This window comes from Chrysemys picta, chromosome 1 (genome assembly GCF_011386835.1).
Source record: "Chrysemys picta bellii isolate R12L10 chromosome 1, ASM1138683v2, whole genome shotgun sequence".
Lineage (NCBI taxonomy): Eukaryota > Metazoa > Chordata > Testudines > Emydidae > Chrysemys > Chrysemys picta.
Window position 1 is genome coordinate 245162524 of NC_088791.1, and position 24553 is coordinate 245187076.

The 24553-nt window shown below is 44.8% G+C and overlaps 2 protein-coding genes across 7 annotated transcripts in view; one reads left to right on the forward strand and one right to left on the reverse strand.

Annotated features, from left to right (window-relative positions):
• CUL4A (cullin 4A) overlaps positions 1-13581 on the reverse strand; it is an 88708-nt gene extending 75127 nt beyond the window's left edge. The window contains exons 1-2 of the mRNA XM_005307616.5: positions 13291-13581; positions 11451-11566 (exon numbers count right to left, since the gene is read on the reverse strand). Of these exons, the coding sequence (XP_005307673.1) occupies positions 11451-11566; positions 13291-13444 (270 nt within the window). The 5' untranslated portion in view covers positions 13445-13581. The remainder of the gene's footprint in view (positions 1-11450; positions 11567-13290) is intronic.
• A 155-nt stretch (positions 13582-13736) lies between these two features.
• The window catches only part of PCID2 (PCI domain containing 2), a 52846-nt gene continuing 42029 nt past the window's right edge, over positions 13737-24553 (forward strand). For 2 of the 6 annotated variants that reach the window (XM_065591851.1, XM_065591827.1), the window contains exons 1-3: positions 20835-21049; positions 21295-21381; positions 23364-23453. In XM_065591851.1, coding sequence (XP_065447923.1) covers positions 21346-21381; positions 23364-23453 — 126 coding nt within the window. In that variant the 5' untranslated portion in view covers positions 20835-21049; positions 21295-21345. Of the gene's footprint in view, positions 13915-20834; positions 21488-23363; positions 23454-24553 lie in introns of those variants that run through there. The other 4 variants (XM_065591834.1, XM_065591844.1, XM_065591824.1 and 1 more) reach the window with 4 other exon arrangements.

A 24553-nucleotide genomic window follows, 5' to 3' on the forward strand; every position in this document is an offset into this window, starting at 1 on the left:
CATGGGTAGCTGAAATCAATAGAAATGAAATATGGAGATCAAGCATCTGTTTTTTATATTTAACTGATAAATGTTGAAAACTAAAGGACAGGGTAGGAAGGATATGGAAGAATGGGAGGAGAATAAATAAGGGGTATATGAAGAGCAGCAACACTGATTACTCCTGGGGAAATTCTGTGCCATTGCTGCACAGCAAGAAAATGTCCCCGCCCCCCGATTTTCTTTGCAGAAAATGCTTTCTGTGGGTGTGACTTTATCTGATTAAAATTGACCATGTAGATCATTGTTGCTACCACTGTTATATAATTACAACAAATCTTGTACAAATTATATCAAATAAGGTGTCTATGGAAAGGTTATGATTTGCTGAATATGACTATGCTATTTGTACATATGTATCACTTTTGTATTTGAAGTTATGAGCATTGGCTCTATACTTGGACTTCAAATGTTTGCTCCTGGGTAGCACCCATAAGGTATTTAGCCAGCACTTTGTGAAGGAACTATTCAAGTTGAATGGCCAATTAAAAAACACTTAACTCACAATGGAAGACACTTAACTACACTAAGGGCTTGTCTACACTGGCACTTTACAGCGCTGCAACTTTCTCACTCAGAGGTGTGAAAAAACACCCCCCTAAGCCCAGCAAGTTTCAGCGCTGTAAAGCACCAGTGTAGACTGTGCTCCCAGCGCTGGTAGCTATGCCCCTTGCGGAGGTGGGGTTTTTTTTTAAGAGCGCTGGGAGAGTTCTCTCCCATCACTCTGCCATGGCTACACAAGCCACGTTAAAGCGCTGCCGCAGCAGCGCTTCAACATTGCCAGTGTAGACTAGCCCTTAGTGGACTTTCCTGCTATGTCTAGGCGAAAAAATGCATGGACATGACTTGCCCATGTGACTCCAAACACCATCTCGTTACTGTAATTTTCCACAGTGAGAACAATGGGTTTCCCTTCGCTTGTGAGAAGCTATAAAACAGGTGTGGGCAAACTTTTTGGCCTGAGGGCCATATCTGGGTATGGAAATTGTATGGTAAGCCACGAATGCTCAGGAAATTGGTGTTGGGGTGCAGGAGGGGGTGAGGGCTCTGGGGTTGGGCCAGAAGTGAGGAGTTCAGGGTGTGGGAGGGGACTCCAGTCTGGGGCAGAAGGTTGTGAGGGAGAGGGAGAGGGAGCGGCAAGAGATTGGGGCACGGGATGGGGTCAGTGGTGTAGGCTCCGAGCGGCGCTTACCTCAAGTAGCTCTTGGAAGCAGCAGCATGTCCCCCCTCCAGCTCCTATGTGGAGGTGCGGCCAAGTGGCTCTGCACACTGCCCCATCCGCAGGTGCCGCCCCTGCAGTTCCCATCAGCAGCAGTTCCCGGCCAATGGGAGTTGTGAGGGTGGCGCTTGGGGTGGGGGCAGCATGTGGAACCCCCTGGCTACCTGTAAACATAGGAGCTGGAAAAGGGACATGCTGCTGCTTCCGGGAGCCTTGGCACACGCGGAGCAGTCTTCGATCCCGCTCCCCGGCTGGAGCGCAGGAGCAGGGCAAGCCCCAGACCCCGCTCCCCAGTGGGAACTCAAGGGCCAGATGAAACAAGCTGGAGGGCCGGATGTGGCCCCAGGGGCATAGTTTGCCCACCTCTGCTATAAAAGGTGCTGGAAACATCTCCATTTTGTCTCTTTCCCGCTCAAACCTCTGAACTATGAACTTATACTAATGAGAGCATTCTAACCAAGGGACTGAGGACCTTCCAATGATTTGGAAGCAACCAGAGACTTAACAAGCCAGCAGTTTATTCCATCACTGCTACAAGCCTGACCCAAGAACTTTGCAATTGTTGTATGTATTTGATTCCTTTAACCAATTTTAACTCTCACCTTTCTTTCATTTTATAAATAAACCTTTAGGTTTTAGATACTAACGGATTGGCAACAGCGTGATTATTGGGCAAGATCCAAGTTGTATATTGACCTGGGTATGTGGTTGGTCCTTTGGGATCAGAACAACCCTTTTGTTTGATGAAATTGGCTTTAAAGAACCACTCATCTTTAAGTCTAGTGTCTGGGTGTTGAATCCAGGACTGGAATACTTAAGTAGACTGCTTTTCTGACTTCTTGTTAGCCAGTGTGGTGAAACAGAAGTTTACTTTTGTTGCTGGTTTGGTGTTTCTTATGGGAGATTAATCACCAGTTTTGGGTGTGTCTGCGCTATTTCTCAGCAGTTTGTCCTGAATTTGGTATTCTCAGTTGTGACCAATGGAGGCACGGTGACAGTGGGGAAGAAAAAAGAAGCTGCACCAGTGCTCCCTCACCTCTCCTCCGCAGCTCAGACGTGTCTGTTCGGGCATCCCAAGAGAGGTAAATCACTGGGGAGAGGGCTCTGGGGATGCCCCGGCCACCCAGGGACGTTAGTCCCAGCTGAGGGTGGGGGGAGGAGGAGGTAGATGGAGATAGAGTTCCCCCTTCCCTGCACAGAGCATCCAGGGCTGGGTCAGATCAAGACCCAGAAACTTCCCTCGACTGCAGGAAGCTCTGCACTGTGGGGAGAGGGGAGGGCTGGGCAAACAAGGAGAGCAGCTCCCTGTAGAGTGACCCCTCCCTCCACCCACACACCAGGGACCATCCCCCACTGAGCCACCGCCCTCCCCCAATCAGGAGTCTTCTGCACACCCCACCACTAAGCCCCCTGAACCCTTACCCCACCAAGCCTCACCCCCTGCATCAGGAAACCCCTACATCCAGACCTCCCCGCACCCAGAACTCCCCACAGAGCCCCCCTCCACCCAAGCCCCAACCCTCACAAGCCTCATCCCCCTGCATTGGTAGCGCCCCACACCCAGAACTCCCAATCAAGCTCCCCCTGCATCAGGATCCCCCCGCACCCAGACCACTACTCCACTGAGCCCCAACCCTGCACCGGTACTCTTGAGGGAATTCTGCACCAAAAAATTTAAAATTTTAAAATTCTGCATATTTTAATTGTCAAAATAACACAAACACAACAACAATATAATCACACCGCTTTCAGTTATGTTGGCAATTTATTTCAAAATACTTGTCAGCAAATAATTGAAAATTGTATGATTATATTGTGTTATTTTGACAAATAAAATATGTACAATTTTGCAGAATTTTAAAATATTGTGCACGGAATTTTTAATTTTTTGGTACAGAATTCCCTCACTGATTGCTGGGCAGTAATGGAGCAACTACTTTACTTCCACACACAGTCCTCTGAAAAAAATGCATATTTTACAAATTTCTAATTGGACCAACAGCACAGAGAAAGCCATTATTTTCCATCCTTTAATAAGATTATAACCACAACATACACAGACACAAAAAGCACCATTGTTAATTAAGCACTGTTACCAAGTGATATGACATGTATATAAGCATCATTAAATAAAGATCTAGTGTATCCAAATGTGTATGCCTCCTAGGTCTAGATCACTCTCAAAGTTTAAGGTTTCATCTTTCAGACACTGCAGACTATGTAAACCCCTTAGGACAAGTACAGTGAAGGGAAGATAGTACCAGTATAGTTACTGTATCAGCATAATTCTATTTTAAAATAATTTCATATGCCTGTAACCATCAAGAGAGACTTTCTTATAACCTTTAGAGAGTTCTTCATCCCATAACACAAATCATTCAATACAGGGATCTGATCCTGCAAACTGTTAATCACACAATTAAGGGTTCTCAGGGTCAGGCAAAAAAGTAGTAAAGACTGGAGGGTGGTGCCTTAAGAGGAAGAATTAGCATTGTCGTTACTCAGACAAAAATTCTGTAGGTGTGTTAATCAGTGGTATGAACCTTGCTGCAGAATTACACACTTATCTGAACATACTATTATAGACACATTATTAAAAACTGTGGGTAAGTTTTTTTTGGAGTACTGTCTCTCATCCTTAACCATTAGTTAACTAACTATATTGTTTGGAAACTCAGCAATTTCACTCAAATAAACTGGTAACCAGTGCAGTATGTGAAGCACAAGTGCATTATGCTCCCTAAAGAAAGCACTCCAACTCAGCAGCCATATTCTGAACAGGCTTATTTAGACACAAGTAGAGTGCTCTGCAATGACCCAATCTGGAAGTGACATTGGGGTGGATAATCAAGGGAAGCTTCATATTCAAGAATGATCACAATCTCCTTGCCAAGCATGGTTCCAAGGAAAAATATGTTGGACCATTGCTGATACCTCAACATTCAGAAGCAACCATGGGTCTGACAAGAGCACCAAGTAACAAGCATGAGTGACAAATGGCACACTAATTATTTCCATCAAGAGGAAAAGGAATTACTTTTATTTCCTCCAACAAACATGTTTTCTGCATTACACATTCTGTAGACAGAATGCTGCTTAGTTATCTTCTGGAAATGATGAAACAGAGCTATATAATTGGTGTCACTTGCACAATAAAGGTACAGTACAGACCCGTTTACGCACGGATGTCGGGAGTCAAGCCGTCACGACCGCGTGTTAACGGATCACGGGTTAAGAGGGCCATGCTGAAATAAGATATCTATACTGTATATACATGTATAATTATCTAGGATTACATATGTATTCACAGCATCCCAAATACTGCAGGCCTATCTGTTAACAGTGCTTTGCAAGAATATAAATTCAAATGTGTAATCTAATAAAAACATTACTATTACTAAACAGGGGTGAAAGTAACTCAGGACACTTACCGGTAAGGGGCGGGGGGCAGCTCTGGCCCCCGGAAAGAGCGGGGCCTCAGACGGAAGGGGCGGGACTAGGGGACAGCATCCCCCAGCCAACCCTTCCAGGCCGCCTGGTCCATGCCGCCCGGTCCATACCGCCCAGGGTTCCCATGGTAATTTAAAGGGCTTGGGGCTCTGGACACTGCTGCTGTAGTAGCGGCGTCCGGAGCCCCAGGCCCTTTTAAATCGCCGGCCCCGGGGCAGCTGCTCCCTTTACCCCCTCCCACCCGTCAGCGGCCGAGAGGGGGCAAAAGGGGCAGGGGCCTTAAAGCGCTGCAGGGTCCTTTGCTGCGGCAGCACATTAACGTTGCTGTAGGGTTCCTACCAGTAGGGCTGCTGACGGGGTGGGGGAGAAAGGGGCAGCAATGTTAAAGAGCTGCTGCGGCAGCGCTTTAAGGATGGTCCTTTGCCACGGCAGCACTTTAAGGATCCTTAAAGTGCTGCCGCGGCAAAGGACCGTCCTTAAAGCACTGCTGCCCCTTCCCTTCCTCTCCCCCCCGCCGGCGGTAAAGACGTACAACATGTTTCCACTCCGCACTTCCTGTCGATTTCTACGTCAGTGAGTTAGTGACCAAATCTGTAGCACTATATAGCAAGTTCCTGTACCACGTGTTAGCGAGTCTCGCATGTTAAATAGGTAGCACTGGGAGGCATGGCGCTACCGTGCATTAAGCAGATTCGCACGTAAACGGGTCTGTACTGTAATGCAATCCACATTGCCTCACATATATATAGTGGACCCCTGTTTATCCAGTTTAATTGGGACCAGATCAGATAATCAAAACCCCAGATAAATTGGAGAATGGGAAAATGCGATGCTGCAGCACCATCAAATGGCCACAGGAGAGATCACCTGCTTCTGGCCCTGGATTCCTGGTTGTTCAGTAAATGTGGAGAGCTGTTTAAGGGAGGGTCAGATAATCGGGGTTCTACTGTATTGAACAGAATGACAGACTAGAACCCTGAGATTCACAATGATACAAACATTACATGCTGAGTCCTCCAACAGAAAAAAAGAGAAGAGAATGGGGCTCTCAAGAGCAACCCCACCTACCAGCAGTCCCTCATGGTCAGCAGCACTAAATGCTGCCAATAGATTTAAAAGAATCAGCATGGACACTATGGGCTAGATTCACAAAGAAACGTAGGCATGGTGTTGCCTAACTTGTAGACGCCTAAAAAAATCACTGGGATTCAAATGCCTGGGCTAAGTGCCTAGTTTCCCTGTACAATGAATGGGATTCAACAGACATCTCTGAATGGTAGGTGGCTCCCCATGTAAGCTAGACAATGGGAGATGCAAAGGAGAGGGTTGTGTCCTAAACCATGCCCCCCTCAGGGAATCTGGAGCCTAATTCTAGGTAGCAGAGAGGCTCCTCCCTCCACTTGGAATTCTCAGCTGCAAACTCTCCCGGAATTAGTTTCCGAATAAGGCTACTTTAATTCTAAGAGTGTCCACAGAGGGGCTTAATGCAGTTTAACTAATCCACTTTGAATTAACTAAAGGTCTGAATTAAGATTTACTTTCCCGAGTGTCCCCATGTAGACAAGCTGAAAGACTGGTTTACTAAGCCTAAAGTAAATGACTTGTTTCAGATGGAAAAGTTGGGGCTGGCCTACCCTATAAAGTTAGGTCAATCCATCTATGTTGCTCAGGGGCATGAAAAATCCACACCCCTGAGCGACATAATTAAATTGAACTAACTCCCAGATAGATAGCGCTAGGTCGATGGAAGAATTCCTCCATCGATCTATCTACCTACCGCCCCACAGAGAGGTGGATTACCTACACTAAAAGGAGAACCCCTCCCGTCGACGTAGGTAGTGTCTCCACTAAAGTGCTACAGTGGTGCCGCTGTAGCATTTTGAGCATAAACAAACCCTGAGCCTTTTTAAATGAAAACTCAGAAGCAACTGCATCACATGATTTCACCGCTCTATAATGTCTGTAAGCAGCCTTTATTCATAAAAGGAATGCAAGGATGTGACAGAATTTACACCTGTGTCCACACCCTGGCCTACACACTACTGTAATGATCTTTGTACAAAGAACACCTTGTGAGATGTCATTTAAAAACTCATAATTTGCTGATAAATAGTATCATAGCAAAATGCACATAGCAGGATTATATGTGAAGTTATAAACAAGCTGAGATTGTGACTAAGAGTATGTTTTCCAGAGAAGTCTGGGGATTGGCCAATCCAATTCCTCAGAAACAAATCACAAGCTGATGCTTCAGCCAGGTGTAAACAAAGCTGATGGATCATTACCTGCTAAGTGACCACTCTTTGGCAAGAAAGGGAGCAGGAGCAAAATAAATAAATAAATAAAAATCTACATCTTAGCCAAGAAACAGCATGGAGTTCCCACCCACACAGACTGCCTGTCGCCTTGCTCCCAGCTGGAAATGCTTCTCAAAGGGGGGACAGAACTATAGAAAGGGGCAGACAGCCAAGGGGTTATGCCCTAAGAAGTTTGGTCAGTAAGACTACTGAAAGCATGTGGTGAGAAAATCTTGCTTCGAATTTACCATAGTTTGTTAAGCTAGGCATCAGCTATGTTTTATCTTTATTTTTCTTGTAACCATTTCTGACTATTATGCCTCATTACTTGTACTCACTTAAAATCTCTCTTTGTAGTTAATACATTTGTTTTACCTAATCCAGTGTGTTTAAATTGCAGTGTTTGAAGAACTATTTGAAATAATAAACTGGCATATTACTATCTTAAAGAAATAATGGACTTGTACTGACTTGTATTGTCCTGGAGAGGGCTGGACAGTACAGGACATATATTTCTGAGAGAAAATCTAAGACTGGGAGTGAGTTGAGGTCACCCTACTGGTCAGAGACACAGTGTGGCTGTTTAGCTACAGCTCACACCTGGACATAGCTGGGACTGACTTACATGCTGGAGACTGTTTGTGAGCAGTCCAGACTGGAGGCTAAGTAGCAAAGCAGTGTAAAGGGCACCCCAAATAAGAGAACAGGAGTGACACAGCTAATCACTAGTCTAGATTGTACCCTGAGTATGTCACAAAAAGAAAAGGGAATACAATTAATCTACTGGAGCCAGAAGATAAATCATCGCCAGTGGAAGTAGCAGTGCATTTCCTCTCTAGTGCATCATATATAAAAATAAACAAAGCTATGTTTTATCAAATGCTTTGTAACACCTTCACCCTAGGACTGGTGATTTTCTCTTATAGAATTATAGTGCTTGTCTACATTACCATGCAATTTGGACTATGTTAATACAAACTAGGAACCTTTTAGTTTGTGTCCATGGCATCCACACAGGATTTACAGTGCAGCACTTTGATGAACCAATGATGGGTTTTTAAGAACAGGTTAGAAAAACACCTGTCAGGGATGGTATAGGTATACTTGACCCTGCCTCAGCATGGGGTGGGGACAGAGGGGAAGAGAGGAGGAAATGGACTAGATGACTTTCAAGGTCCCTCCAGCCCTACATGTCTATGATCCTATATTAGGAAATCACCAGCCCTGGAGTAAAGGAATTACAGAGCATTTGAAAAGCATTGCTCTGTTTATTTTTACTTTTAGCTTAGCTGAAGGCTCAAATCGGTGAAGAAGAGTGAGACTCAGATATGGCACAACTATTATTTCTACAAACCACTATTTTTTCAAAAATCTCCAAGCTAAATATTTTAACAAGCACTGTAGGCTTAGGCATCATTATTGCAAATTCTTCCCAAATTTCAAAACTCAATGACTGATTTTAATTAGACTTTACTCACCAGTAATTATTTGCAGTAATCAAAACAACATGGGAAATGACAGATGATTATAGCTTTTGGTTATGTGGCAGACCAACCTACTTAACACATGGGTTTCTGCAGGCCTGCTGGCCTCCTTTCATAATGGAGTAAAGACCACAAAGATCAGAGGGTAAAGAGAACCTATACACACACGCTCCTCCCTGTGCATGATTTCATATCCAACACCAGGCAGTTAAAATGATCTGTAACCACATTTCTAGTCAAGCCTGAATTATCTTCTCTCTCCTTCTCTAGGTGAACAAACAAGTGTGCACAGAAACACACAATGGAACCTTGTTAATTAGCACTGATGACTGGAAGATCTGTTCTGAATTAATTAATTGCCATTATGAATTAAGTTTTGCAAATTAGTGTGCAAACAGGTGAACTGGCAATTTCCTTGCTTTTTCTTTTATGATGTATCCAAAAATCCATCCCATCCCTTCCCTTCTTTCCCACCCACCAAAATCCTTGTTCAGGCCTTGATAATTTCATGCCCATGCTACTATAATCTCCTCTCAACCTTTGAAAGCTAGTCAAACAAAATTACAAACATCTGGACTTTTTTCAAATACGAATGCACAAAAAATTGTTATGATTTTTCAGCCTTGAGCTTAAAACCCTTAAATAGGGATCAATGTTATTCAATTGGAATATTGCTGTCTTACAATGCCCAGAATGTAAATAATACAAGTCAAGTTGTCTATTTAAAAGAACAAGCTACATCCCTTTATTTTAAAGGTAGTACTGAATAAAAAAAGAGTATTTTTAGAACTATACGTTAAATGCCCCCACAGGATCAGGGAGAAAAGGGCAATCAAGCCTTTACCAATAATTATTATTTTTATGTCTTTAACATTCACACCCAATGCAGACTGCTAACTCCCAGCATGCTCTCTGCTAATGACCCCAAACCCACCACAGAACTCCAATGAAACTCGTAGACCACTTCTGGTGATATACAATTTCTTAGGCCCCAATACTGCAACAAGTAGAGCCCTGCAAAAATGAAGATATCCGCTTTATATCCACGGATGTGGATGCAGATATCTGCGGACCATGTTTGTAAATTGGATTTGGATACAAGTTTTGTATCCCCACAGGGCTCTAGCAATGAGTTCCATGCATGCCCATGTAGAAACTCACTCATTTCAGTTGCACACAGAGGTGGTGCCATCTTGCAGGACTAGGGAAAACACATTGTGTATTTTGCAATGCTGCAGTTACTGAAATTTATAAATATTCTTATTTTATGTGCCATAAAACACACAAGCTATAAAAAAGAATATTGAGGAAAACAACTGAAAACTGACCATATTTAAAAACAAAATAGAAAGGGAGGAAAGAAGGAAACGAGTCATGGATATGTCCTTTACCCCTTCATGCAATGTTCTTTCATTATTTTAAACAAGAGTTTTAAAGTCTCTAACTGTCATGTAAATATAATAAATGTGTTGTTGCCCACCCAGGTCTGAACCGGGGTGTTGACTCTGAAGCTTAATAGTGATAATGAATATTGTAACATTAACAACTATTTCACTGCAGACCAAAGCATGCAAGGTAGAGAACCAATTATACTACAAGTATCTGCATAATCTGGTGAGTGTAACATCTCATTTCAGCATTCAGAACCAGCAGAGTTTGGGAGAGTATGACCACTTATTCCCCTCTCTTTCCCCCATTCTGACCCCTGCCAAAATGCATCCTTCCACAGTCCTCAATATGACTAGCTAGTTAGATGGGCCCTGTCAAGGCTGATTCCGCACTCTGGCACTTTGAGTGCAGAAGGTGGGGGCCCACAAGGACTCTAAAAATCAATACTTGCCACTCCAGGCTTGTATTAAACTTCCAAGGTTACAGCTTTTCTCTGACCTTGGATGGATACATGCTGCCACCACCCAAGTGCAAAACCCCTTCGAGAACCCAGGAAGGCACACTCGGGAATTCCTTCCTGTGGAGTACCCTCAAGCCCTTCCCCTCTCCCCCAATCTGGGGAAGACTGAGAAAGAAAACACAGGAAATCACATGTCACCAGCTAATTAAACAACATGTGCACAAACCTCTTAGGACACAAAATCCAATCCTATTTTTTAAAAAGATAAATTTATTAAAAACAAAAAGAAAGAAAATACATTTGGAAACGTAGGCTATTGCCAGATTTAAAAAAAAACCACAAGAATTAAGCATCAAGAATAACCTTCTTGAGGTCCAGCATAACGGTTACAAGCAAAACAAAAGCATTTGGGGTTAGCACAGAGGAGTTCACAAGCCATAAAGAAATAAAAAGAGATAAACCTATTTGTGTCTTCCTAAACATTTCCTGATCTACTTACATATCTGAGGGTTTCAAGTGAGTAGTTTCCAGGTATGATTCAGGTGATTTTTCATACCTGGCCCAAAGCTTCTTACAGCATAGTTACTCTATTCCCTCTCTCCAGAGGGCAGACAGACAGACTGACCAAGGGGAAGTTTTTCCCCCAATTTTAAAAAGTTCTAGCCTTTCCATTGGCTCTTTTAGTCAGGTGCCCACTCCCTTCCTTTCACCTATGTATCACAGATAGACTTTTTAACGCTTTACAGGTAAAGCAAGTAGAGAACAGCTACTAAGAGGGATTTTATAGTTAACTGGCTGGCTGTCCATAAAAGGAAGCTACTCCTCCCCCCTTTTCATTTATCACAGGCCCCAATCCTGCTAGCTCTCCATGGACCATCAGAAAATTCCAAGGACAACATTTCGGGAGCCACTGATCCAGAAAACGGCAAACATACATTAGGAACAGAACACTGACCTAATCGGTAGCCAGATGATATACATTGCGCAAACAAAAATCCCATTTACATTTAAATGTTTATAACCATGAAAATCCCAAAGCAATCAGTATTATGCTCTACCACTTTCCCAGTTTAAAACAAACAAACAAAAACCCACAAAATCTTGACTCTTACCTGGTAGAGCTCTTCAAGGTTGTATTTAATGGAGGTGCTACTTTGTATAGCTCTCACTGCTTCATCAAGCTTCTGCCATGTGTCCTGTGTGTAATTATCAGGCAATTTAGGTCTTTCTGTAAAACCAGATACAAGTAGAAACTGAACCCGCAATACAAGATTACTTATAGCTATATATTTTAAAATACTTTTGGAATAATTTAATAAAGTGAAAGACACATTGGATTTCACTTCACACTTTAAGCTTGATTTTTTTTTAAATAAAGGAATATTTGTAATACCATATAATATGGCAAAAGCCACTAAGTGCCATTTTTATCTCTGAATCGTGGCATACAAAGGCCTTGCTCCTGCAAGAAACTTCACATGGGCTGCCCCTCTTCACATGCAAAGATCCCTACTAAAATATCTGCCCAGACAGAGCAGCTTGCATGATCCTGGACAAAATTTGTAAAACATGGGCAAGGGTACTATCTCAGAATGCACTCAAGAAGTAAGTGTTGCAATTTACGGTTTTTTATTTAATAAAGCTTAAACAAACATTCCAAACACTAGCAAACTAATATGGTCTACTGCAACATCTTTGACACCACTCTAGTTTCAACACTATCTATAATAGATTTATTTTCTATATACTCTTTAAAGAGTAACTGACCACCAAACCATTGTTGTACATTATCTTAATTACACTGTGTGTAATAGAACTTTTTACACATAACATATATTTTATTACAGAACATGCTGTTAACTGAAACATTAGAAAAGACTGCAACACAAACTGTTGTCTATATAGAAACTGCATCACTTAGTTGAAATGAGGAAAGGGAATACTAAAGCAGTACAGATGCCAGACACAGGACTGGTTAGACAGGGGAGTTGGGTTCTGCTGCCAACTACACCACTGATGTGCTGCGTGATCCTGGAGAAATCACTACACTTCTTTATGCCTCATTTCCCCTATCTGTAAAACAATGGTGCTAATACTCAATGGTGCTGGAACTAAAGGTGCTGGGGGTGCTGCTGCACCCCTCACTTGAAGTAATAATAACAAACACCAAATACATGGTTTCTATCATCAGCACCCCCAGTAGAAAAACTGTTCCAGCACCCCAGTAATATTGGCCTGTCTTTGAGACCTACAGATGAGAGCTACACTAGGGCCCCTGTGCTCAGAACTTCATATATGTAAGTAAGCTGAATTAACTTCCTTGGGGCTGGAGGATCAGGCCCCTGTTTGCCAAAAAAAGTGATTGGCTATACACAGTGAAGAGACGAGCTGAGTAAGGGCCCTTGTAGCTGTTGAGGGAGGCACTGAGAGCAAGTTAGCCGAGTTAAGGCCTTTTCACGGTCCCTTTCCAGAGCAAACCCAGCCTGGCACGTATCTCTTGGTGAGGAAAGAAGTGGAGCAGACCCCACACATGACCAGAGGAGCGGCGCTGGCGGCTGGGCAGGGGCTGCGCTCATGGGGTGCAGGGTGTACCATGGGCCCCTGGAGCTCGGCCTGGAGAGCGGTCCAGAGGCTACACTGACCCCCCAACCACAGGGCAGGGTCCTCGGGCAGCCGCTCCCCACCCTGCCCTGCAGTAGCAACAGCCCGCAGTCAGGGCCCCTCCCAGCCGGGCCCAGCGGCCTCCCTCTGCGGGGAAGGGGCGGAGGCAGCAGGGCCAGGAGTAAAGTAAACTCAGGTCAGGAAAGGGCCGCAGGGTCCAGTGGCTGCGGCCGGCCGGATGGGCCGGGGCCGGCGGGGCTGTGGCTGGGGGGGGAACACGGGACACTTCGAGCCGCCGCCGCCGCCAGGCGCTGGGGACTCGCCCGCACCCGGCCCGCACCCCCGGCCCACCTCTGAAGTTCTTGATCACGAGCTTCTTGGAGGTGGCGGCGGCGCCCCCGGCCCGGGCTCCCGCGGCCGCCGCCAGCGAGGCGGGCTTGGTGAGCCCGTTGGTGTGTCCCACCAGGGCCGACAGGTGCGGCTTCTTCTGCGGCTCGCCGGCCATGGCCGCCCCCTTCGTGCCGGAGCGCGGCTCCCGCCCCCCCGTGCCCGGCCGCCTGCTGGGAGCGGCTGCTGCTCTGTCCGGCGGGCGGAGAGTCACCGCCAGCCCGGCCTCCCCCCGCGGCGCCCCGGCTCCGGGGGCCCCATCAACCCCGCCCCGCGGAGAGGGGGAGGGGGACAGGCCGTCACCCGGCCGCGGCTGCAGCCGGCTCCGCCGTGTAGGCAGCGCGGCCTCGCTCACAAGATGGCTCCCGAGAGCGGGGCTGGCGCTGCTGCCGCGCCGGACGCGGGGGGTTGAAGCGCCTGCGGGGCGGCCCCGGCCGGACTCGGGCCCCTCTCTGAGGCAGGAGAGCGGCGGCTCCGCTCCCCGGCCCGCGGGGGTAACCGGGAGGAGGCGCCGCGCGGCTCCCCCCAGAGGCCGAGCAAGAAAGTGAAGCGGCCTCAGTCTGGGGCCGGGGGCCCGAGACGAACAGGGTGAGCAGCGCGGGATCCCCCGAGAGCTGAGGGTCTGTCTCTGGCCCGTCTCCACGGAGCTAAAGGGGCTTGTTTTCCAGCCGGGCTCCTTCAGTCACGTTAACGTCACATTACTGAGGAGCTCCATGGCCTTAACTGACCACGTGCTTCAGCCTCTCCATTATTTTGCTATTATGTTAAACTAACGCCATTGGAAATCCCAACTTTTGCCCAAGGCTTTGTCTTCTCTGCGAACGTGTGTAGTTTTCACACTGAGCTAGGCACCTACCCAGGGACAAAATTCTAGTGGAGACAAGACACTACGTTTTACCTCTCTGTAGCCAGACGTGGATTACAGTTTTCTGGGGCCCTGGGCCAGAGCAAGTGGGGGCCCCTCCCCACCCCTTCCACCTGCAGTCCTCCCCACCATCCCCCCTGTGCTCCTGCTGGGGGTCAGGGCATGGGGACAGGAGCACCAGGCAGAGTGGGCATGCCCCAGTATCCCAACCCTGCCCCTTGGCAAGAGTGCCAGGTGGAGCGGGTGGGTGCACTCAATTTTCCAGGGCCCCCCAATTGGCTGGGGCCTCTGGGCACAGATCCCATTAGCCGAGGGGCTAATCTGCCACTGTTTGTATCGGAGGTCAACCCAGGTGTTGCCCTTGAGGAGCTACAATCATGGTGGAATCTACCAGTGGCTTGTTTCTGCTCAACCTTTATGTCAAGATAGATATCTCGGGCAACTATGTAACATCACACATCTTCTTACAAAGAAGACAGGCCAAGACCGTAAAAGTTTATACCTGAACACAAAGCCCGACATTTCCTGGTGTTCCTAGTTTCCTCTTCCCAGCCCAAAACACAGCCTTATTTTCAGAGCAATGAACATTAACCACTAAATTAAATGGTGCCTCTGACAAGAAGGGTCCAGTTGTTTTTAACTTCCCATTCTTGCTAGGGTTGCAGCAGCTCCAATAGTGGTAAATGTCATAGAAGCACAGGTGTTGACCAACCTCATGTCACCTAAATCTACTCAGAGCAGCTCTAGACAGCACACTGTTTAAAATCAGTACTCCTACCGTAGAAGAACCTGTACTAGTAGTAATAGTTGAGAATTGGACATAAGTATTTTTTCATGTCAATGATCACTTGTGAAATTTTTGACCCAAATGTGCCATTAAGAACATAGAGAGCGAGAAGGTGGATGAATAGGTAATATCTTGTATTGGCCCAACTTCTGTTCGAGAGACATAAGTTGCCCAATAGCAACTCTGTGGGTGAAACCAGACAATTGCTAAGATCTCAAATGAACTCACACAGGAAAATGATAAAAGACATAAACATCACATCTGCTGTGGGTGAACTCTTTTTCACAAGGCAATCACTCTACATCTGGCTTATCAGTCCTCAACCTCAAAGGAAACGTGCACAACACTTTCAAAACATAAGCCTGGGAGCTTAAATTCATAACTATACTTGAGACTAAAAATCTTGGACTGAATGGAGACACTGCATTTATGGCTTATTACTCGGGCTGTCAAGCGATTAAAAAAATTAATTGTGATTAATCGTGCAATTATAAAGATTAATCGCACGATTTATCGCACTGTTAATAGAATACCATTTATTTAAATATTTTTTGATGTGTTCTACATTTTAAAATATACTTACTTCAATTACAACGGAATACAGTGTGTAAAGTGCTCACTTTTTATTTATTTTTATTACAAGTATTTGCACTGTAAAAAACAAAAGAAATAGTATTTTTCAATTCACCTAATACAAGTACCGTAGTGCAATCTCTTTATCATGGAAGTTGAACTTACAAATGTAGAATTATGTACAAAAAAACTGCATTAAAAATAAAAGTGTAAAATTTTTGAGCCTGCAAGTCCACTTAGTCCTACTTCTAGTTCAGCCAATCGCTCAGACAAACAAGTTTGTTTATATTTGCAGGAGATAGTGCTGCTCGCTTCTTCTTTACAATGTCACCTGAAAGTGAGAAAAGGCATTCTCATGGCACTGTTGTAGCTGGCATTGCAAGATATTTATGTGCCAGCTGCGCCAAACAGGGCCGGCTCCAGCATTTCTGCCCCCCCAAGCAAAAAAAAGCCACAATTGCAATCGCGACCGGCCGCGGCAATTGGGGGGGGGGGTCATAACTATAAAGGAAAGGGTAACAGCTGTCCTGTGTACAGTACTATAAAACCCCTCCTGGCCAGAGACTCCAAAATCCTTTTCCCTGTAAAGGGTTAAGAAGCTCAGGTAACCTGGCTGGCATCTGACCTAAAAGACCAATAAGGGGACAAGATACTTTCAAATCTTGGGGGGGGGAAGGCTTTTGTTTGTGTTCTTTGTTTGGGAGTGTGTTCGTTCTCGGGACTGAGAGGGACCAGACATCAATCCAGGTTCTCCACATCTTTCTAAACAAGTCTCTCCTATTTCAAACTTGTAAGTAAATAGCCAGGCAAGGCGTGTTAGTTTTCCTTTGTTTTTCTCAACTTGTAAATGTACCTTTTACTAGAGTGTTTATCTTTGTTTGCTGTACTTTGAACCTGAGACTAGAGGGGAGTCCTCTGAGCTCTTTAAGTTTGATTACCCTGTAAGGTTAATTTCCATACTGATTTTACAGAGATGATTTTTACCTTTTTCTTTAATTAAAAGCCTTCTTTTTAAGAACCTGATTGATTTTTCCTTGTTTTAAGATCCAAGGGGTTTGGATCTTGATTCTCCAGGAGTTGGTGAGAGGAGGGAGGGGAATGGTTAATTTCCCCTTGTTTTAAGATCCAAGGGGTTTGGATCTGTTTTCACCAGGGATTTGGTGAAGGTTTTTCAAGGCTTCCCAGGAAGGGAATCCATTGAAATGGTGGCAGCCGAACCAGAGCTAAGCTGGTAGTTAAGCTTAGAAGTTTTTCCATGCAGGCCCCTACATTTGTACCCTAAAGTTCAAAGTGGGGATCCAGCCTTGACAGGGGGGAAGCCATGATCGGCGGCGGCAGTTCGGCAGCAGGTCCTTTGCTCCTAGAGGGAGTGAGGGACCTGCCGACCCCAAATTGCCGCCCATGCCGCCCCTCTCCCTTGGCCGCCCCAAGCACCTGCTTGTTAAGCTGGTGCCTGGAACCGGCCCTGGCGCCAAAGATTCATGTGTCTCATCATGCTTCAACCTCCATTCCATAGGACATGCTTCCATACTGATGATGTATTCTACTCGATAACAATCCAAAGTAGTGGTGACCGACACATGTTCATTTTCATTATCTGAGACAGACGCCAGCAGCAGACGGTTGATTTTCTTTTTTGGTAGTTTGGATTCTGTAGTTTCCACATTGGAGTGTTGCTCTTTTAAGACTTCTGAAAGCATGCTCCACACTTATCCCTCTCAGATTTTGGAAGGCACTTCAGATTCTTAAACCTTGGGTCTAGTGCTGTAGCGATCTTTAGAAATCTCACATTGGTACCTTCTTTGTGTTTTGTCAAATCTGCAGTGAAAGTGTTCTTAAAACAAACAAGATGTGCTGGGTCATCATCCGAGACTGCTATAACATGAAATATATGGCAGAATGCAGGCAAAACAGAGCAGGGGACATAAAATTGTCCCCCAAGGAGTTCGGTCACACATTTAATTAACACATTATTTAACAAAGTCATCAGCAAGGAAGCACGTCCTCTGGAATGATGGCCAAAGCACAAAGTGGCATACAAATGTTTAGCATATCTGGCTTGTAAATACCTTGCAATGCCAGCTACAAAAGTGCCATGCAAATGCCTGTTCTCATTTTCTGTTGACATTGTAAATAAGAAGAGGGCAGCATTATCTCTTGTAAATGTAAACTTGTTTGTCTTAGCGATTGGCTGAACAAGAAGTAGGACTAAGTGCACTTGTAGGCACTGAAGTTTTACATTGCACTCAAAACTAAAACAGTTATGTAACAACAACAAAATCTACATTTGTAAGTTGCACTTTCACGACAAAGAGATTGCACTACAGAACTTGTATGAGGTGAATTGAAAGATACTATTGTTTATCATTTTTACAGTGCAAATATTTGTAATAAAAATAATGTGCACTTTGATTTAAATTACAACACAGAATACAGCATATATGAAAATGCAGAAAAACATCCAAAATATTTAATAAATTTCAATTGGTACTCTATTGTTTAACAGTACAATAAAACTACAATTAATCAAGATTACTGGTAATTTTTTATAATTAATTTTTGAGTTAATCATGTGAGTTAACAGCGATTGACAGCCTTACTTATTACAACAATCTGTAACCCACTAATGCACCCCAGCTACCACTCCCCTCACCCCACTTTCACCTTGATTGGTCCCTTGAAATATGTGCTATTTATGTTAAACAATCTGTTCCCCCTTGTATAGAGCTGTGACACTCTGAGTACATTTCCCAGACCGGAAGAAGAGCTCTGTGTAGCTGAAAAGCTTGTCTCTCTCACCACTAAGAGATATTACTTAACCCAGTGGTTCTCAACCAGGGGTACACAGAGGTCTTCCAGAAGGTACTTCAACTCATCTAGCTATTTACCTAGTTTTACAACAGGCTACATAAAAAGCACTAGCGAAGTCAGTACAAACTAAAATGTCATATAACACTGCTCTACAGCCTAAATGCTTCTGAAATAAATGTAGTCAAACTTTACTAATTCTGGGTCACTGAGAACGAAAATGATGCTTAAAATTGTTAATTGGCTCTAGTTTTCAAGATATGCTATTGGGTCAGTATATACGACCCTTGACTTGGGAATGGCGGAGGATAAGTGAGTTATAAAGGGAAGGGATCTCAAGAGTAAGGCAGAGCTGTTGGGCTCCAGACTACAGCAGTGGAATCTCCTGGCAGGTGATGTTAGGGTTTCCATGTTCCATGACCATCAAAAGGATCTTGTCCCATTCTTCTTCATGGAAGGTGATCTTGTAGCCTGCAACAACATTGATGGTGTGATGGCAGCCCTCAACATCGTTCACGATCCAGATGAGTGGAGACTGTTCATTGATTCATTGAAGACGAGTCTTAAAGCTGTTTTACTGCATAATGGCAATGTTTTGCCATCAATTCCAGTTGGTCATGCAGTCCATATGAAGGAAACCTATGACAACATGAAACAACTTTTGAGGTGCATAAACTATGATCAACATCAGTGGCAGCTTTGTGGCGATTTGAAGGTTGTTGCTCTCTTGCTTGGTCTGCAGACTGGATACACAAAGTACTGCTGTTTTCTCTGCAAATGGGATAGTCGTGCAAGAGATTCCCACTACATCAAGAAAGATTGGCCACTCCGACAGTCATTGGAGTCTGGGAGGAAAAGTGTTTAGCATCCACCACTTGTTGAATCAAGGAAGATTTTGTTACTACCCTTACACATCAAGCTGGGTCTGATGAAGAACTTTGTCAAGGCCATTGACAAAACACAAGCAGCTTTCAAGTACCTCCGTGGAAAATTTCCAAGGTTAAGTGAAGCTAAGATAAAGGAAGGTGTCTTTGTTGGTCCTCAGATTCGTGAACTTCTTTGAGATGATGCATTTGACCATGCACTGCGTGTCAAGGAAAAGACGGTATGGAAAGCTTCCAGTTAGTGGCAATAAATTTTCTCGGAAACAACAAGGCAGACAACTACAGGTTGTTGGTGGAAAACCTCCTCAAGGCATACAAAAGCCTTGGTTGCAACATGTCACTAAAGATACATTTTTTGCACTCTCATCTAGATTTTTTTCCACCGAACTGCGGAGCAGTGAGCGACAAGCACGGCGAGCAATTTCACCAGGACATTGCAACAATGGAGAAACACTATCAGGGCAAATGGAGCCCATCAATGCTTGCAGACTATTGCTGGACAGTGACAAGAGATGCTCCATTTACTGAATACAAGAGACAAGCCAAGAAGCGCCGAGTAGACACTGAATAGGACTAAACTATGTACAGAATAGTTTTTTGCCTTTTGTTTCATAATAAATTTTATTTATATAACCCTTTTGCTGATTTTTAAAGTTGTTACATAAACAGGACAGGTGAAATATTATCATGTAAAGCAACCATAAACACATGAAAAGACCTAGGTTTACAATTTATGATTAAAACTCTACTATCTACATAATATACATAGACATAAAATGTAAAAACTTAAATATCTTAGAAACAGTAGCCAATCAGTTGTTTTAATTGTCATATTTGAATTCAGCACATCAAAATACATAATAAATAGCACATTTTATCTCTGAAGCAGACTTCTCAAAAATTGTAGACCAGTGTAATTACTTGTTTAAACTACACTATAAATGATACACTAAGTACAATATTTATATTCCAATTAATTTATTTTATAATTATATGGTCAAAATGAAAAAGTAAGCAATTTTCAGTAATAGTGTGTTGTGACATTTTTGTATTTTTGTCTGATTTTGTAAGCAAGTAGTTTTTAAGTAAGGTGAAACTTGGGAGTACGCAAGACAAATCAAACACCTGAAAGGGGTACAGTAGTCTGGAAAGGTTGCTAGCCACGGTCTTAACTCACCTTCTCTCTTTAATAGTCTGGGACCAATATGGCTACAAGGCTGCATATAGGGATGTTAGAACAATTATTATGGGGTGGGGGGGTGCTGAAAGTCACTGTACAAAACTGTGAACCATGTATTTGGTTATTATTACGTCAAGCCAGGGTGCTCCTGCACCCCCAGTTCCAGCACCCCTGCCTGAGCCAGCTGCCCTCCCAGCTCACTGCAGCTACAGGCCACTCAGAGACGCGCCCTCCCGGCAGCGTGCGGGAGCAGCACTGGCACGCACAGCAGTCACTAGGGCCGGAGAGCGCTTTTAGCCCGGCCGGGCTACCCCGTAGCAGGCGGAACGCTACGTTCAGCTGGGGCGCGTGACGCTCGTCCCATAGTCCCGCCCTCTCCGTGGGCGAAGAATCAGGCCCCAAGCGCCCGCCCCACTCTGCAGGACGAACAGTAACAGCTAGTCCACTTTTACCCAACGGGTCGCGCGGGGCGGGGCTCTACGAGGGATCATCACGTGAGCGGCTTGCCCCGCCCGCGTCACGTTACTCACGCAAGGCTGGCGCGCCGTGCGCGAGATGGAAGTGTCGAGCGTTTGCCCCGCCCACGTGGTGTGCTGGAGTGAGGCGGGAGCGGCGCTGCGAGCCGGGTTAGTGGGTGTGGGGGAGAGTGAAGCGCGTCCTGGGAAACCGCCATCCCCCTTGCTGTGCCTGTGCCTGGTGCAGCCGCCCGTGTCTGGCTCCGCTCAGGGGGGTTTGGTCTGCGGGGGCTGCTCCGGGCTGAGCTGAGGGAAGCCCCTCGCTGGCCCCGCGGGGAGGTGGAAACGCGGGTGGATTTAAGACTGTCGTGATAACTTCGTTTCGCGGTGACGCTTCTGTTTCCTTGGCCGCCCAGGACACGCCCCGCGCTTGATCTCCAGCACTTGCCTGGCCCGCTGGTCTGTCCATGGCGCACATCACCATCAACCAGTATTTGCAGCAGGTAAGTGGATTTTATTTGCCACCACCATTGCCTGTTTTTCTCCATACTACAGATAACTTACCCTGTTCAAGAAAAGGCAACCGAGAGTATGGGAGGTGATAATTAGGTAAGCTTCTCCTAAGACTGTTATGAAAACAAAGTAACATTCATATGGCGCTTGAAAATGCAGGGCCTGTATAAATATGTAGACCCCAATCGTGTGATAGGATCTGTTAGTTTGGGCTGTGGCATCTTTACGAAGTGGGCATGTCTATACTGCAGTTGAGAGTGAGCCTCCCAGCCTAAGTAGACACACATACTAACTCAGTTCAAGCTAGCGCGTTAAAAACACCAACGTGGATGGTGTAGCACAGAGAGTAGTCCAGGCTCTCAAGTCCCCCTTCCCCCCCCCCCCCCCTCCCCCGCGTCTGAGATGGGGAAGTTAGCCCAATTCTCTGCTGGACCCACAACTTCCATACTGCTATTTTTAGTAAGTTATCTCAAGCTCTGCTTGCATGAGGCTGTCTACCCTGGCTGGGAGATTTGCTCCCAGCTGCAGTGTAAACATACCCAGTGAGGCTTTGCACAGATGCTGGGGTCTGCATTAATGGATGCGATTGTAGGATCAAGGCCCAAATATACTTGCTATAAAGGTTCATTCCTTGTCAAATGTAATGCACACTCTTATTTAAGCACCTTAATGAGACATGTCACATTTGGTCAGTTCTGCAAAAGGAGCCAAAAATTAAATATTAGCTGCCCAGATCCCTTTCCCAATTTCTGTGGCTTATCAGTCATGTTTTTATATCTTTAGAAAAGGTTTTTCCCCAGCTGTTGTTGAGTGACAGACCCACAAAACCATAGGAAATTTAATATAATAATCAGTGAAATGACTGTTCACAACATTTTGTCAAATGCATGAAGTAAAACTGTAAAAAGAAATTATTTTTAAATTGGTCATGTCCCTTTAAATAATCCTTGCATTGCAGTATATTTGATCATGATAGGACATTCTGGAACCTTAAATCTCTAGCTCTGTTGTCACATTTCTTAACTGCAATAACAAAGTTATGCTATCTTTTATTGTCCAAATTCTCTTCATATTTTTAGATTTTTCTATTGAGAATTTTGCATCAAATGTCTTTTTTTAAAAAAGCATACTCTGAAGATAAAGTCAACATGGAACTAAACTCATTGATTGTATGTGGACTATACTTAACTGTTTAGTAATGCTTTATTTCTTTATTGAAAGTCTTAGCTGACCTTACTAATTTGGTTTCTGCTGCTGATTTAGAAGTGGGAATACATTTCCCTGAATAGTGTAGACAAGAATAATGCCATGTGCCCAATCCTGTATCCGATCCGTACCCAAAACTCAGACTTCTTTGTGAACTCACATATGCTCTGGGTCCAGTACTGTAGTTCTGACTTCAGAAAAACTTCCCCTTGAATTAAAGGGGAAGATTTTTCTGAGTAGGGAAGGCAGGATTAGTCTTTTTATGATTGGGCTGTGTTGTTAAATACTAATATGTATATGAAATACATTTAAGAATCCTTATTAATGAAATCCAAACTCTCCTTCCTTTCATCAACTCCAGTGTAAAATATTCAAAACTTGGTTTATGACTGCAAGTGTACTTTTTCTTCATTGAAGTCTGTCTATTGTTGTTATACAAAGTTTCTAAATTCTGTATAACTACTGCCAACGAAAGACAGTGGACCCATATAATTGCCTTGTGAGGTCACTGATCTGAGACACTTTGTACAACTAAGGAAAAATAAAGGTGTCTGGCTTTTTCCTGTTGAATTTTTAATGTCTCTCTTCCAAACTAAAACTTCTTGGGAATAACATATGAGAAATTAATATTTGCAGGGTCATTGACAAGAATGCAAATGTCATAAGAGGATGATTTTCATTAGATATGTGGCAATATGTGTTACATAGCTAAGGCTAGATCTTGTTCCTTAATGTGTGTAACTTTTTCTGTAATTTTTTTGTGTAGGTTCTGGAAGCCATTGATTCCAGAGATGGACTGTTTTGTGCAGAATTGGTGTCATTTAAGCATCCTCATGTTGCAAACCCCAGGCTTCAGGTACAAGAATTAGTTGCACTAACAAACCAAGGCTCCAATCCTGCAAGGCACAGGTGCCGATTCCATGGGTGCTCTGGGGCTGGAGCACCCATGGAAAAAAAATAGGGGGTGCTCACCACCCACCGGGATGGCCAGTTGTTGGCAGCCAGGTATCCGCTGTTGTGGGGGTGCCTCTGCAGATGAGTTGTTTGGTATGGGCTGCCTGGGCGCAGCTGCAATCAGCTGTTTGGCAGGCAGGCTCAGGTCAGCTGTTTCGCACCCCCTGCTCCAGCAGGGGCTGAGTGAGCCTTACCCAACCAAAAAAAAAAAGCCTTAGGGTTAGGGGTGGGTGGCCGGACTAGCAGCAGCAGTGCAGCCAGCCCCTGCTTACCTGGGGTTGCCCCGCACACACTTCTTGGGCTGGTGGCCATGGTGTCCACCTGTATGGTTTCTCCTGCCAGGCTCGACTCTGGCCACAGCAGGTATTAGGTGACTCAAGGGAGCCCAGCTAGGCTAGGGCTGATGGGTGCATTGGCAGATTAAGGGGAGGAAAAGCCCTGGACCCCGGCAGGAGCCTAGAGCCTCCAGGAGGTGGGGAGCAGAGAGAGAGAGAGATGGGGAGAAGGGACATGGGTGGGAAGCAAGAAGGGGGAACATCAGGAAGGGGAGCAAGGACTTAGAGAAGAAACGAGAGAGGGAGAAGTGCAGGGAGAGTGATAGGAAAGGAGAAAAGAAAGAGGAAGGGAGAGGAGAGACTCCCCACTGCTTGTCCCGCCAATATGCCTTCTTCCCATAGCCATCAGTGGCCCTCAGCTCTCAAACTGGCCCTAAGCAGGTGTGAAGCACAGAGGGAACGCAATGTCTTTAAACTGGGTTGTTAGTGAAGACAGCTTGTAGCTGAGTGTAATGATTTTAATATTCTGTAATTCATGATAATGTAATTATGTAGTTCATTACTATTTTAATAATGATTACATTAAGATACCAATGATAGACACACATTCAATAACTAGAATATGAAAGAAATATATAAATATGCTGAAAATTGCCAGTTTGGGGAGGGAGGCTGAGCCCCCCCTCTGCCCCCTCAACACGCATACCTCGCCCTTAAGGCAGGAGGG